General features: G+C 44.4%; 1 protein-coding gene across 1 annotated transcript; it reads left to right on the forward strand.

Moving 5' to 3' along the window:
* Positions 1–160: 160 nt before the first annotated feature.
* NDUFA8 (NADH:ubiquinone oxidoreductase subunit A8) lies at positions 161–15,204 on the forward strand (the record flags this gene model as incomplete). The annotated part of the gene is made up of 4 exons (XM_080709247.1): positions 161–306; positions 7,743–7,906; positions 11,046–11,211; positions 15,067–15,204. Exons 1-4 carry the CDS (start codon positions 256–258, stop codon positions 15,202–15,204), a joined length of 519 nt encoding a protein of 172 aa, XP_080565373.1. The 5' UTR covers positions 161–255.
* Between the last annotated feature and the right edge of the window lie 267 nt (positions 15,205–15,471).

Below are 15,471 nucleotides of genomic sequence, written 5' to 3' on the forward strand. Positions count from 1 at the left end.
CTAGTGTCAGTGGACACCGCGTCACTATGACAACCAAGTGGGAGGAACCGACGCGAAGCCCCGCCTCGCGGAGCCGCAGAACTTCCGGGCACTGCGCACGCCGTCGCTCGCGGTTGGGCAGCGCAGTGCGCATGCGTGTCGCCGGCCGCGCCTGCGCAGACGCTGTGTAGGCGTCCACGGCGGTCGAAAGGGGAGTTCAAGGAGACGGGGCGACGCAGCTGAGGGCACCTCGTCAGGGTCGGTGCTACCGCCACCATGCCGGGGATAGTGGAGCTGCCCACTCTGGAAGAGCTGAAAGTGGATGAGGTGAGGCTAATCCGGAGGACAGGCAAACGGGGGCATAGGCTGCAGCTTCCCAGGCCTGGGCCCAGTCCTGCTTCGCCTCGGTGGACCCTGGGCCCGGAACCCCAGTCTCCCGCCTCCAGCAAGCACCCAGGGCGACCCCCCGAACGCCCCCTGCACAGCTCGGGGAATCGCCCCTACTCGACCCCCATCTCGTCCCGCTGTGGCTGGACAGTGTCCCCCCCCACTCCCGCCACCCGCTTCCCCTTCCGTGAATAATGCTACTCTTTACTAAGCATCAGCCAGGGCCACTGTCCTTCTTTTATGCCGCTCGCACTTCCCTGTGAATAGAGTATACCTCTCCAGGTGTTCACATTGGAGGCAGAGAGAGTCCTATTAAAATTATCGTCCGCGCAGAGCGCATTAGAGTGGAGTCAGGGAACCGCAGGAAAATGTCATGATATTGGGGAGTGCATTTGCTAAGGATCCTGGCAGAGAGTTTAGTCTGGACACGTTAAAAACACTCATTTCTTCAGGAGACATTTGTGTATTTACAGTGTGCACATTCACTGGAAAATAAGAGATGAAAGTTCCTGCTTTCATACAACTTGGAATCTAATAGGCAACATAGAGAGCTGGTTAAAGTCCAGTGCGGTTAATGCTGCGAGAAGTGAAAACAGTACATTAGTAACCATAACTAATGGAATCCAGCCATAATTACTTTAGGTGTATTAATTCATCAAATCCTCCCAGCAACACTGTAAGGTAGGATATAATTGGTTTTTCCACGCTGTAGATCAGAAATAGGGCCTGAGAGAAGAGATTTCCTCAAGGCCACATAGCTAGTATGTGGTAGAAGTGCATGGTGGACCTAGACCAGTTTTTGAAACCCATGCTTTTATTTTTGTGGGACTGGGAATTGAATCTAGAGGCATTCTACCTCTGAGCTACACCCCCAGCTTTATTTTATTTATTTATTTTTTAATTTTTAAATAGATCTCACCATGTTGCTGAGAGCCATGCTAAATTGCTGAGGGTGGGTGTATACTTTCAATCCTCCTGTCACAGTACTGAGATTACAGGTGTGCTCCACCACACCTGGCTGAAAAGCATTCTTTTAAACTATTACATTATGAGCAGAAGCTCAACAGAGTGGCAAGGCTTAGCAGAACCTTGGTGTGTTTGGGGAGCCAAGTGCTACTTGATGTGAGCCTAATGTTGGTGGGAAGCAGCCAGTACTGAGCCTGGAGATATGCTTTGGGCTGAGCTAGGACTTGGAAGTAACCTTCACAAGGCCACACCAAGAAGTTTGGACTTCATCTTACGAGGCGGCAGGAAGAGGTGATAGGTATTTTAGGCAGAAGACTGTCATGGCAGAAGTGGGTAGTAGAAGGAACAGGCCCTATTAAAGGAGCAGGAGGGCAAGACTAAAAATTAGTGCCAGGAATTATATAACCAGGCGCTGTGGGTTTTTTTTTTTTTCTTGTTTTATTTATTTTTTAATTTATTTTTTGTGTGTGGTACCTAGCATTGAACCCAGGGCATTCAATCTATACCCTAATCTTTATTTTGAAACCTTCTCACTAAGTTGCTGAGGCTGGCCTCGAACCAGCAATCCTCCTGTCTCAGCATCCCCTAGGTACTGGCATTACAGGTGTGTGCTACCACACCCAGGACTTTATTTTTTTGCTGGTACTGGGGATTGAACCCAGGGGCATTCTATCTCTGAACTATATCCCCGTCCTTTTTTTTTAAATTTTGAAATAGGGTCTCATCAAGTTACTGACCAGGCCTTGAACTTACAATTCTCCTGCCTCAGCCTCCCAGGTACTAGGATTACTAGGCATGCACAACCATGCCCAGCTCTAGGACTTTATGAAAGCAGGTGGGGGGGGGGGTACTGCCATTGAAGCTGGGTTAATTTTGAGTTGCTGTATTTTTCGTTGGAATTTTAACTTGATTCAATATCAAGGTTTCAATTTAATTTTAACTTGATTCAATATCTGAGGTGCTATTTCATGCAAGAGTTCTTTTTTTCTGGGATAAATTTGCCTTTAGGGCTCATACAGTTGAATTGAGAAACAGATAATAAACTAAAATATAAGACAGAGTTCATTAATACTATGAAAGGCAAGCATGCTTAAGGAAAGGGTAGGTTTGAAGTTGGCTCTAACTTCTAGGCCTAACTAGTCACTTTTGGCATTCCAGACACAGTTATTTTGTTTGTAAGAAGACATGATTACAGTTGTACAATTCCCTGAAGTTACAGAGAGAATAGGAAAAGCCCTTCTTGGGTATCACGTGGGATGTGGCTGAATGTCATTTGAAGGACCTTTTTGGGCAAGGATGGAGAGAACCATGAGAGTAGGGTCTCAGCAGAGGTGGGAGTTGGGGAAATGCAGTGGGCTGAAAATGGGCTTGGAGCAGCAAGTTCAGTGTTTTGAGAGAAAATCAAATAGTTCTTTTGTGAAGTGTTGTGGGTGCAAAGGCTGGAAAGTTTGTGTCCAGAGCCTTTGACTACCCAGTAAGATGTTCAGGCTTTAGTGTGCTATTAAGGCTGAATTCTTTTGACAGTTTGGTTGGTCATTTCTTTCAATAGCAGAGTAAAATACACGTTATCATTTAAAAAAAACAAACACTAGCAGCTCTGTGAAGAATGGATTGAAGACAGAAAAACAGGAAGACTAATCCTAGTAGCTATTAAAAAAAGATCTTAATTGACCCTAGTAACTGGTGACTGCTTACAGAGAGAAAAAGAAGCACATATTATCTGGAATTGATGCTGCTTAGCAATGGTTTAACAAGAAGAGTAGGAAAAGTTGAGGAATTTGCAACTTGACCATAGGCCTGGGAAAGGCAGAGAAGGATCAGGTTTGAGGAACAGATTAAGCCATTTTGGACCAATTGACTAGAGTTAGGACACATCCCCAGGGAAAAAATAGTCAGAAGCTTTGGGCTGGAAACTCCTTGGACACATTGATAGTTTTGAGTAAAAACAAAAATAACTGCCGGGCGTGGTGGCGCACGCTTGTAATCCCCGCACTTGGGAGGCGGAGGCAGGAGGATCGCTCTGGTTCGAAGCCAGCCTCACTGGCTTAAGAGACCCTGTTTCCAAATAAAAAATATAAAATGGGTCTGGGAGTGTAGCCCGGAGGAAGAAGGGTTTCTAGGAACCCCAGTACTACAAAAAAAAAAAAAAAAAAAAAACCCAAAACACAAAAATAATAGCCAATGTTGATGATGTCCTTACCAAATATTTGGCAGAGTTTTTAGTATTTTCATATGTATCAGCTCAATTTGGTCCTTATAGTGGCTCTATAAAGTAAGTGGTATCATTCTCTAGATAAATTAAGTCCTGTAAGAAGTGCCGACTTGGCTGTAAGGAGGCGAGGACAGTGCAGGAAGATGGCGAGGCTGGAGCTTGGCTTCCTCTGCCTCACTTTCCACACCTGCAGACCGCTCCTGCGGTGCAGGGTGGCTGTGGGAGGATTAACGAGGACGGATGTTGACTCTGTTCTTGAGACAAAGGGAGCTGAGTGGATCTGAGAGGGTATTCACAGCGAGCAGCTGTGAGGACCCTTTTGCTGCTGGAATTCGTCAGTCACAGTGAAGATGCAGGTGAGAGGACGTGGCGCTCTCAGGTGTGGTCTTGTACTGGGAAGAGGCAGGGCACAGCCCCGGCTTCATTTCTGCCGGTGCTGATGACCAGCTTGTCACTCATTGAGCACATCTCCTGTCCGTCAGTTGGGAACTGGATTCAACGCGTGAGCCTCACTCGGACTTCCTTGTGACAAGGACAGTGTTTGACGTGTTCACCAACACCAAGTTATCATTTTCTTTTCTTCTCTTTCTGGTTCTGGGGATTGAACACAGGTACATTCCACCTTTGAGCTATACCCCTAGACCTTTTTAAACTTTTTATTTTGAAAAAAGGTCTCCAGGTTGCTGAGTCTCACTAACTTGCTGAGCCTGGTCTTGAACATGTAATTCTCCTATCCCAGGTGTGCACCCCCACGCCCGGCTGGATGTCTTCGTTTTGATAAGGCATTTACATTTGTAGGGAAGCAAGCAAATAATGCTGCAGGACTTTTTGCTGTGAGCATTTGAGTAATTAAATTACCCATTTAAAAAAAAAAATATATATATATATTTTGGCGGTACTAGAGATTGAACCCAGGGGTATCCTACCTCCAAGCTACACCTTAGGGCCTATTTTTTTATTTTTTATTTTGAAACAGGGCCTCACTAAGTAGCTGAGACTGGCCGTGAACATGGATCCTCCTGTCTCAGCCTCCCAAGTATGGAGATTACAAGCATGTGCCACCACGCCTGGCTTAAAAAGATTTTTTAAGGCTTTTGACCAGGAAATAAATATAGCTAACCTAATTTTAAAATGTATTAGGTATTAAAAGAGGAGTATTCATTTTTATTCTCCCAGCTACTTATTTTTTGTGGTGCTTGGGAGTGAACCCAAAGACATTCTACTTCAGAGCTGTATCCCTAGACCTATTTTATTTTTTGCTTTGAGACAGCGTCTCACAAAGCTGCTGAAAATCTTGATAAGTTGCTAGAGGCTAGCCTCAAACCTTTGATCCTTTTGCCTCCGCTTCCCAAATAAAGGCATGCTCCACCACGCCCGGCTAAATTGTTTTATTGAAAACTTTAATATAAAAAACTGTACAGATTTTTTTCTTCTTGGTACTGGGGATTGACCCAAGAGTGCTCTACCACTGAGCTACATCCCTAGCCTTTTTTTTATATTTTACTTTGAGACGAAGTCATCCTGCCTCTTACCTCAGCCTCTTGATTCTCTGGGATTGTAGGCATGCATCACCATGCCCAGCTAAAACGTTACTGATTTTTAACATGAATTTATTAGAATTGTTATGGCAAATTTCACTTATATTGCATCTTTATCTTTGTTTTGGTAATCAAGACAGTTGTAATATTAATAGACATAACTTTAGTTTCTGCTTCCTATAGTATGCAGATATGTCACTTTCTTTCCTTGTCATTTATTAGTAATTTAATTGTATAAATTGCATAAAATAAAATAATATGCAGGCATAGTGGCACACACCTGTAATCCCACTACTTGGGAGGCTAAGACAAGAGGATCACAGATTTGAGGACAACCTCAGCAACTTGGTGAGACCCTGTTTCAAAATAAAAAATAATGGGTTGGGTTTGTAGCTTGCAGGTAGTATGCCTCTGGGTTCAGTCTCTGGTATGAAAAAAGATACAGATATCAGAAAGAAAAAGAAACTCTTTTTAGTTTTAAATGATATTCATTTTTTAATACTCATCTTCGAGTTTTTAAATCAGGAGCTAATCAGATGGCTTAGGTAGGGTGACTAGAGAATAAACAATATACAAATAAACACTTTGAAAATCCATTAGGAAACAACCCCTTTTAGATAATATCAAAAATGCTCAAATAAACAAGGAATGAGCAAGAAGTCTACAGGGTCCCTCTATGAAGGAAACTATTATTTTGACCAAAAGATAAGAATGACCTGACCTGAATATGGACCGATGGGAGAAATACTACCTTCAACATAGAAGCTCATTCTTTTTTTTTTTTTTTTTTTTTTTTGGTGGTACTGGGGTGGAACCCAGAGGCTTTCTACCTCCGGGCTATACTCCCAGACCTATTTTATATTTTATTTAGAAACAGGGTCTCACTAAGTTGCTGAGAGCCTAAGTAGCTGAGGCTGGCTTTGAACTGGTGCGATCCTCCTGTCTCAGCCTCCCAAGTGCAGGATTACAAGCGTGTGCCACCACGCCCGGCGAGAAGGCGCAGTCTTGCATCTTTTGTAGCTGTTGTATCCCCACTGCAGGCAGTGTGCTCAACCGCTACTTGTGCCACACACTGTTGTGGGTGCTTGTGTCATAGTAAACGTTACACTCAGCTAGCTATATTTGTACTTAGGGAGAATTGACATCTTTATAGTATTGGAATTGAAAATAAAATCCCTACTCTATTGGATCTTACATTCTAGTGGCTACACATAAGACCACTTGAATGGCCAACTGCTGCCAATTTATGTGAAATTGTTAAGAAAAAGATCTCTGAGAACATAACATTTGAGCAGAGACTCAACACAAGTTGAACATCCCTAGTCCAAAAATCCAGAATCTGAAACTTTTTGAGTGCCAACGTATGCCACAATTGAAAATTCCACCAGTGATCTCGTGATGAGTTGCAGTCAAAACACAGGTGTACCAAAAATGTTGAATAAAGTTATCTTCAGCCTACGTATATATGGTGAATTTTATGTTTAATCTTGGGCTGCATCACCAAGGTAGCTCATACATATATGCAAATATTTCAAAATCCATAATACCTCTGATTCCAGGTATTTCAGATAAGAAATATTCAACCTATGTAAATACCCATTCCCCCTAGTTTAGTATGTAACTAAGTTTAATGCAATTTGAATGCAAATTATGGGGGGAGGGGGTTCTGAGATGGTAGCCAAAATTATTTTATTTATTTATTTATTTATTGGTGGTACTGGGGTTCCTGGAAACCCTTCTACCTCCGGGCTACACTCCCAGACCTATTTTATATTTTTATTTGGAAACAGGGTCTCTAGAGCCAGCGAGGCTGACTTCGAACCCGTTTCCACCTCCCAAGCCTGGGGATTACAAGCCTGGGGATTACAAGCGTGCACCACCACGCCCGGCAAGGGGCATTCTATCTCCAAGCTGAACCCCCAGCCCTATTTCCTTCCTTCCTTCCTTTCTTTCTTCCTGGGTCTGGGGGATGGAACCCAGGGGGATTTGACCTCCGAGCTACACCCGCTGCCCTATTTTTTTATTCTTTATTTTGAAACAGGGTCTCACTAAGTTGCAGAGGACCCCACTAAGTAGCTGAGGCTGTCCGGGAACTTTGATCCTTCGGTCTCAGCCTCCCAGGTGCTGGATTACAAGGATGTGCCACCACGCCCGGCTTTTATTCTTTATTTTGAAACAGAATCTGAGTTGCAAAGACCCTCACTAAGTAGTTGAGGCTGTCTGCGAATCACGATCCTCTGGTCTCAGCCGCCTAAATGCTGGGATTACAAGCATGCGGCTCCATACCCGGCTTCTTAGTCTATTAATTTTATACCTGTAGTGGAAACTCAGGAAAGCTTCCTTAAATTGGTTCCTTCCCCTCTGCTCCCCAAGGCTCTGTTTTGCTTTTAAGCAATTCTACTAGGGCATAGTCCTCCTCTCTAAAATCTGCACAGTAATTTCAGTTTAGTGAGACTGAAGTAAATGTGAAGCAAACAATATGAGATGAGCTTTGTGGTCCCTCAGGCACTCCGGATCATAGAGAATGATGACAGCCCATCCGTAAGTCTTGATACAATCAGAACACTCCAGCTTTGCGGTCCCCTGCCTAGGCCAGCGTGAGGCAAGGTTGGAAGTGAAGCCCTGGCTCAGTCTAATCTTTCTCCGTGCTCCGTTCTCAGGTGAAGGTCAGCTCCGCTGTGCTTAAGGCTGCGGCCCATCACTACGGAGCCCAGTGTGACAGGCCCAACAAGGAGTTCATGCTGTGCCGCTGGGAAGAGAAAGACCCCAGGCGGTGTTTAGAGGAAGGCAAGCAGGTCAATAAGTGTGCTCTGGAATTCTTCAGGTAAAAACTTGGGGTATCATTGCCTGTGTGCTCAAAACATCAAGGTATCCTTACTGGTCAAATGAACATCCAGCTAATTAAATGGCAGGGTAATAGCCAGGCATGGTAGTGTACTTCTGTAATCCCAGTACTTGGGATGCTGAGACAGGAGAATTGCAGGTTCGAGACCAACCTCAGCAACTTAGCGAGACCTTAGCTGGGGATATAGCTCAGAGTGGAATGCCTCTCGGTTCTATCCCCAGTACCCCCTGCACCCCACACACAGACAGTGGTGAGACAATTTTCATAGCAAATGCATAGGTTTTGAAATCAGGTAGACCAAGGTAAACAATAAATGATGTTTTTGTTACATGACAAGCTCTTTTATCTTCATACATCTCAATTTCCAAAGTGTAAAGTAATACTGATCATATGCACTCTGGCTGGGAATATTCAGAAAGACACATAAAATGACTTGTGCCTGGGGACATGCTCAGCGTAGAACACTCGCATGCGTAAGGCCCTGCATTCGGTCCCCAGCACTGTTTAAAAAAAAAAAAAGGAAACAACTTGGCACTGTGCTTGATAGCAGACATTCACAAGATTGTTATCATTACCACAGGATTTTTAAGTAGGCCACTGTGCTTGATACTTAAGTATAAAAGTCCAAGGTGAGAGTGGGATGTGGTGGTGCAGGCTTGTAGTCCAGCGCTTGGGAGGCTGAGACAGGAGGATCGCACAGGTTTGAAGCCATCCTCAGCTACTTAGTGAAGCTCTCAGCAACTTAGTGAGACCCTGTTTCCAAATAAAATATAAAATAGATCTGGGAGGATAGCCTGGAGGTAGAAAAGCCCCTGGGTTCCACCCCAGTACCATAAAAGTCCAAGGTGAGTCGGGCATGATGACGCACACTTGTAACCCCAGTGCTTGGGAGGCTGAGACAGGAGGATCACTGATCACAGACAGCCTCGGCAATCAAGTGAGGCCCTCTGCAACTTAATGAGACCCTATTTCAAAATAAAGAATAAAAAAATAGGGCTGGGTATAGCTCAGAGGTAGAATGTTCAAGGGCTCAATCCCCAGTTCTGCAAAAATTAAAAGTAGTGTGTAATTAATAGAAAAATGTTTTAGCAGGCATACTGGCCAGGCTCTATAAAAGGGACTAAAACTCTATTCTTCAGGGATTGGCTCTCTAACTGTAAAGTCCAGAAGTAGGCCTGGCATCGGCCAGGGCTGGATTCAAGAGCTTAAATGACCTCAAAACTACCTGATGTCGTCTTCTCCTCTTCTTCCCACAATCTGCTTTGCTCTGTTGACCTTATTTGCAGACACTTTCCTTGCTGTAACCAGAGTGGGCACCAGCCACTTTAAGCCATTGCTCTTGCTTATGAGCAGAGTCTGATGTCTCTGCTACCTGAACATACACTGTTGAACCAGTTGTGCCTTGGGAGATAAAATGCTTTGATTGGTCAGGCCCAAAGTGGAGAATAGTCTTAGCTTCATCCAAACCACATTGCTTAGAGATGGGGGGGGGGAATTGTACCCCAAAGGAAAATTACAAGGATGTTACAGAAGGGGAAATGACTGCTAGCCAGGCAGAAACCACAGATGTCCACTATGATAACGATAGCGGGAAAACCAAACACCTTAGCACAGTAGTTGCTTTCCTTCCCTTTTTTCTTGCTTGTGCTGTCTTTGTCCACATGCGAAGATATGGTTGTATAAAATGTATCATATACTACTCTGCTTTTTTTGACACTAGGGGTTGAACCCCAGGGGCATTCTCCCTCTGAGCTATACGACCACCAGCCCATTTTATATTTGTTTATTTACTTATTTATTTATTTGTGGTACTGAGGATTGAACCCATGGGTATTCCACCACTGAGCTACACCCCCAGGCCTGTTTTATTTTTTAATTTATTTTTTAATTTTTATTTTTTAAATTTTTTTGGTGGTACTGGGGTTCCTGGAAACCCTTCTACCTCCGGGCTACACTCCCAGACCTATTTTATATTTATATTTGGAAACAGGATCTCTTAAGCCAGCGAGGCTAGCTTTGAACCTGTGCGATCCTCCTGTCTCCGCCTCCCAAGCGTGGGGATTACAAGCGTGCACCACCACGCTTGGCTTATTTTTTATTTTTTGAAACAGGATCTCGCTAAGTTGCTAATGCTGGCCTCTAACTGTGATCCTTCTCAGCCTCCCAGGTACTGGGATTAAGGTGTGCACCACCAGACCCAACTCCTAATTATTTTTTCTTTTGAAACAGGGACTGGCTAAGTTGCTGAGGCTGGCCTTACACATGCAATCCTCTTGTTTCAGCCTCCCAGGTACTGGGATTACAGGTGTGCACCATTACACCCAGCTGCTACCCTGCTTAACAGAGAGCTTCAGATATAACTTAACTTTCTTTTTAATAACAAGGGTTGTCTCTATTTTTGTTTGAGACATTAACGGAATGAAGACTTGAGCTTTTGAGAAGTGCAATCAGTTTGCCTCTACAATGAGTGGTCCCAGGATTTTCTGCTTTTCGTTGTGTACTTGCTTTTGGAAGTTCTGTCCTCTGCCGAGTGTGGTGGTACACGTTTATCATCCCAGTACTTAGGAGGCTGATAAGGTTTGTGGCCAGCCTCAGCTACTTAGTGAGGCTCTCAGCCACCTAGTGAGACCCTCTTTCCAAATAAGAAATAAAAGAAGTGGGCTAGGGAGTGTAGTTTGGAGATAGAATGCTTCTGGGTTCAATTCACAGTATCAAAAAAATTCTGTCTCCTCCTTTGCCATTGTCTGTCACCGCTGACTTCTGCCAGCACTCCAATCTCTGTCTGTATTTTTAATTTTGCTGATTCTTCAGAATTGGACTTAAAGAAAAGAATAAATAGGGCCAAATGAGGAGTTCCCCTCTTGAGTTAAAATCCATGCACAGTAGGCCACAATGTTTTCTTTTTGCTGCATAAAGTAAGTAGGTTTCATCCCTTGATGTCTTTGTTTTGTACTTATGATTCTCAGTTTGAGGGTCTTGAAGTTGTCATGTGAGATAAGAATACTTACTCCCATGCTTTTCAGAAAACAAGACTGTGTATATGTGCCTCTTCTAGTCCCCATTTTTCTGTTTTTCATTGTTTTCAAAGAGTCGTGCCTAACCTGCCCCTTTTTTCCAGGCAGATAAAGCGTCACTGTGCAGAGCCTTTTACCGAGTATTGGACCTGCATCGATTATACTGGCCTGCAGTTATTTCGTTACTGTCGCCAACAGCAGGCCAAGTTTGATGAGTGTGTGCTGGACAAACTGGGCTGGGTGCGACCTGACCTGGGAGAACTGTCTAAGGTAAAAGGGCCCCTGCTGGTGCTGGGAGGGAAGGGCCGGAGGTGCTCAGAGGGGGTCTCTCCTAGTACAGATACCACATGAGAAAGTCCACATTTACCACAGATTAATTAGGGAGTGATTATACACGGTACAGACAGGTGTTCACAAAATATCTCTAAGAAGATCTTGCAGCAGGTACAGATTGGTTAAGTAGCTAGGTGAAAAACAGAGGGAGGAGAAGAGGATAAACAGAATGTTGGTGAAATACTGTCAGTCGGAAGCAACTTGAGGCTCTTGTAGAACTCACTGGGGATGGAGGATCCAACTGGTGTCAGAGTTCTCGGGAACGCACCTAAGAGTAAAGCGCCGCGTGCTCGTCTCAGCCGGTGCGCCCTGTCTTCTGCACGGCCTGGCCTGCCTTAGTTGTGACCCCACCGGATTTTGAGACGTCGGAACTGAGCTCCGTGCATCTTCACTCTGCCTCCTGCTCCGCTTAGCCCTCAGTCACTGGTAGTGCATCTAAACATCTCCTGGGATGTTTTAGAGAGCCCTCTAAAGCCACAAGCACAGGTCTTGTGAACGTGAGCTACGTCCTTTTCTGGGAGGGGAAGGTGGGATCACTTCAGGCCTTAGAAGAACATTTAGCCTCTGCAGTTGAACACTTTAAGGGAAACTGCATCTTCATTATAGGAATGATCTGTGTAGAAAATAAACCTTCAGATCACTTTCTTTTCAAAGCTTGCAAGATGATAAAGCAACCTCTTTGATCCGTGGTGTGCAGGCCCTTAGTGATTGACACCCTCAGCTTAGCGCCCTCTGGGGCAGCATGGGCAGCAAGGCACAGAGGGTTTGGCTGGAGGCAGAGTAGATTTGAATATTCGTTCCACTACATAATTACTAAGGGATCCTGAGCAAATTACATAACATTTCCTATGCGACAACACCTACAAAGTGGGGCCAGGAATCCTTGTTTTTCTGTGAGAATTACAGCAGAGTTTATGTGAATTCCGTCCACAGTACCTGGACCCATAGGTGTATAATTAGTCTGGATTTCTTCTCCTTTGTGTAGTTGGGTCAAAAGCTTGGTATCATAAGTAGAGAAATGACTTAGACTTTTTTTTTTTGGCATTCAGTATAATTATCTTCAGATATCTTTTGTACCACTGAATAAGTAATAATAATAACTATTATTATTATTATTATTATTATTATTATTATTATTATTATTGTACTGGAGATTGAACCACCCAGGGACATTATCCCTAAGCTACACTGCTAGCCCCTTTTATTTATTTATTAAATTTTGGAACAGGGTCTTGCTAAGTTGGTGGGAGTCTAAGTTGCTGAAGGCTGTTCTCAAACTTGGCAATCCTCCTGTCACAGCATCCCAAGTACTGGGATGACAGGTGTGTGCCATCATGCCCAGTCTGAACAGATTATTTTAAATAGTTGATAATTCTAAGTTGAAAAGTGGTAGAACTTAAACATTAATAAAACTACCTTTTCTTATTTCTGACTCATAATAGGAAAAATAACAAGTCATGCTATTGAGAAAACATTTATTATTATTATTGTTATTGTTATTATTATTATATATATTTTTGGTGGTACTGGAGATTGAACCCAGGGGCATTCTACCTCCGAGCTATACCCCCATCCCTTTTTTTAATTCTATATTTTGAAACAGGACCTCACTAAGTGGCTGAGGCTGGCCACAAACCTGTGATCCTCCTGTCTCGGCCTCCCAGATACTGGGGTTACAAGTGTGCACCACAACCCCCAGCTTAAGAAAACATTTATTCCGCTGGGCAGTGTGGCACACGCTTGTAATCCCCACGCTTGGGAGGCGGAGACAGGAGGATAGCACAGGTTCAAAGCCAGCCTTTCTGGCTTAAGAGACCCTGTTTCCAAATATAAATATAAAATAGGTCTGGGTGTGTAGCCCGGAGGTAGAAAGGTTTCCAGGAACCCCGGTACCACCAAAAAAAAAAAAAAAAAAAAAAGGCAAAAAAAAAAGAAAACATTTATTCCTGAATCCTTGTGTTAATTTTTTTTTAACTTTTAAAAATAAATTGTTGTCATTACTTTTTCAAAAGTGTATTTAAGTGGATTATCAGCTTTTGTTATAATTCTGTTCAGTATCTAGTCTCTTTCTAGAAAAGTGACGCTCTGCAGAATAAGGCCTAAATTGTACCTTCATTCACTTCCGGGTCCTGTTTCCACCCAGTTGCCCTTCCTGCCGAGGTTCCCCGGTGGATCCTACGTGTGTCTAAGGCTTCAGCCCTGTTAGCATGTTACTTGTAGTCCCATCATTCTCATAATATTAAAAAGCTTACATGTTGAGCATGGTGGTCTGTGCTGTATTTCCAATACTACGTGGGTGGCTGAGACAGGAGGATCACAAGCTCACGGTCAGCCTCGGCCACTTAGCAAGGCTCTCAGGCAACTTACTGAGACCCAGTTTCAAAATAAAATAGGGCTGGGAGATGAAGCTCAGAGGTAGAATGCCCCTGGGTTCAGTCCCCAGTACCAAAAACAGCAACACAAACAAACAAAAAACCCTTAATGATGTCAAACCTTATCAGGTACTTTATGTATAGTTTTCTACTTCACCTCAGTAATTCTGTAAGCTATTTATAGCCCATTTTATAGATGAGAAAATAAATGTTAATTTAATTTTAGGCTGCCAAAGTAATATACTTCACAATTGGTTTGACTACATACATTTCTGTCCTCCTCACTGCCGCGTTCCAGTGCTTCCCTGTCTTACCTGACCTGCCGAACCAGCTTCCTGTCCTGCTCCTGCCTTTCCTGTCTAGCATCCATACTCTGCAGCCTACGGATACGATTGGCTATTTCTCTGCTTCAGGGGCCCCTGTTACAAGAGGGTTAACGCCCAGCGCCTTGGCCCATTGTTCAGTACCCTTTATCACCCAGTTCTGTCTCCCTGTGTTGGCCGCTGTTTGGAAGTGCAGGCTCTAGAGGAGGCAGCTCTGTCTTTGAAGCTCACTGATGGGAACCTCTGCAGAGTAACCCATGCGAGTGTGAGGGTGCGCGGAGCGTGGGGAGCTGGCTGCTGCTTCATCACCCCACGTTCTCTGCGTCCTTTGCTTTGGCCAGTCTGAAGGCACGCCTCGCTCCTCACATGTACTTTTTGTTTACCTGCAATGTCTTCCTCCTACTCTTCCTGGCTAACTCCTGCTCATCATTCAGAATTAAGCTAAATGTTATCTTCTCAGAAAATGTCCAAGTCAGCTAGGCATGGTGGCACACACCTGTAATCCCAGTACTTGGGAGGCTGAGACTGGAGGATTGCAGACTGGAGGCCAGCTTTAGCAACTTAGTGAGGCCCTATTTATTTATTTATTTAGTGGTACTAGGGGTGGAACCCAGAGGCTTTCTACCTCTGGTATACTCCCAGACCTATTTTATATTTTATTTGGAAACAGGGTCTCACTAAGTTGCTGAGAGCCTCACTAAGTAGCTGAGGCTGGCTTTGAACCTGTGTGATCCACCTGTCTCAGCCTCCCAAGCGCGGGGATGTGAGGCCCTGTTTAAAAAAAGAAAATAAAATGTCCAAGTCCCCAGCCGTCATTGTGGGTGAGATGTGTGGAGTCCTTGTTCCCGCCCCACAGTTCACATCTCCATTATGGTAATAAGGTGATATGGTAGTTAACACTCATCTCACTAGACAGGGAGTTGAGTTGCTTTTGTGCCCAACTTCCAGCGTGGAAAGATGTAAAGCAAGCTCTCCTCAGTGTTGAGCCCAGGGTTTCATGGGATTCGGGAGCAGGTGGGCAGCAGAGGCTGGAACGCTCACTGAGGGCCACGGACTTCTCCAGCCTCCTTCAGCTTTGCCTCTTCTCGCCCTGCCAGGTCACCAAAGTGAAGACAGACCGGCCTTTACCCGAGAACCCCTACCACTCAAGAGCGAGGCCGGAGCCCAACCCCGAGATAGAAGGAGACCTGAAGCCTGCCAAGCATGGCAGCCGCTTTTATTTCTGGACCATGTGAAGATGGTGGCGCGCACACAGTTGCGCCCAGAGGCAGCGGGTGAAATACCCCCGCCGCGTGCAGCGGCCGACAGTGTGTTCTTTCCTGGGTCATAAACATTAACAAAAAAGTTAATTTATGGGACTTGGCAGTTACTCTATACCATTTCCTCTCCATTAAAATTTTTAAAGGAAACAGTTGTATTTTATTATGTTTTATGTAGCCTTTGGCCTTTAAAGATGACTTCCCCTCGCGGTTTCTTCTCGCCGTCCTGTCTGTCCCTCTCCC

Source organism: Muscardinus avellanarius (genome assembly GCF_963383645.1).
Source record: "Muscardinus avellanarius genome assembly, chromosome: 13".
Lineage (NCBI taxonomy): Eukaryota > Metazoa > Chordata > Mammalia > Rodentia > Gliridae > Muscardinus > Muscardinus avellanarius.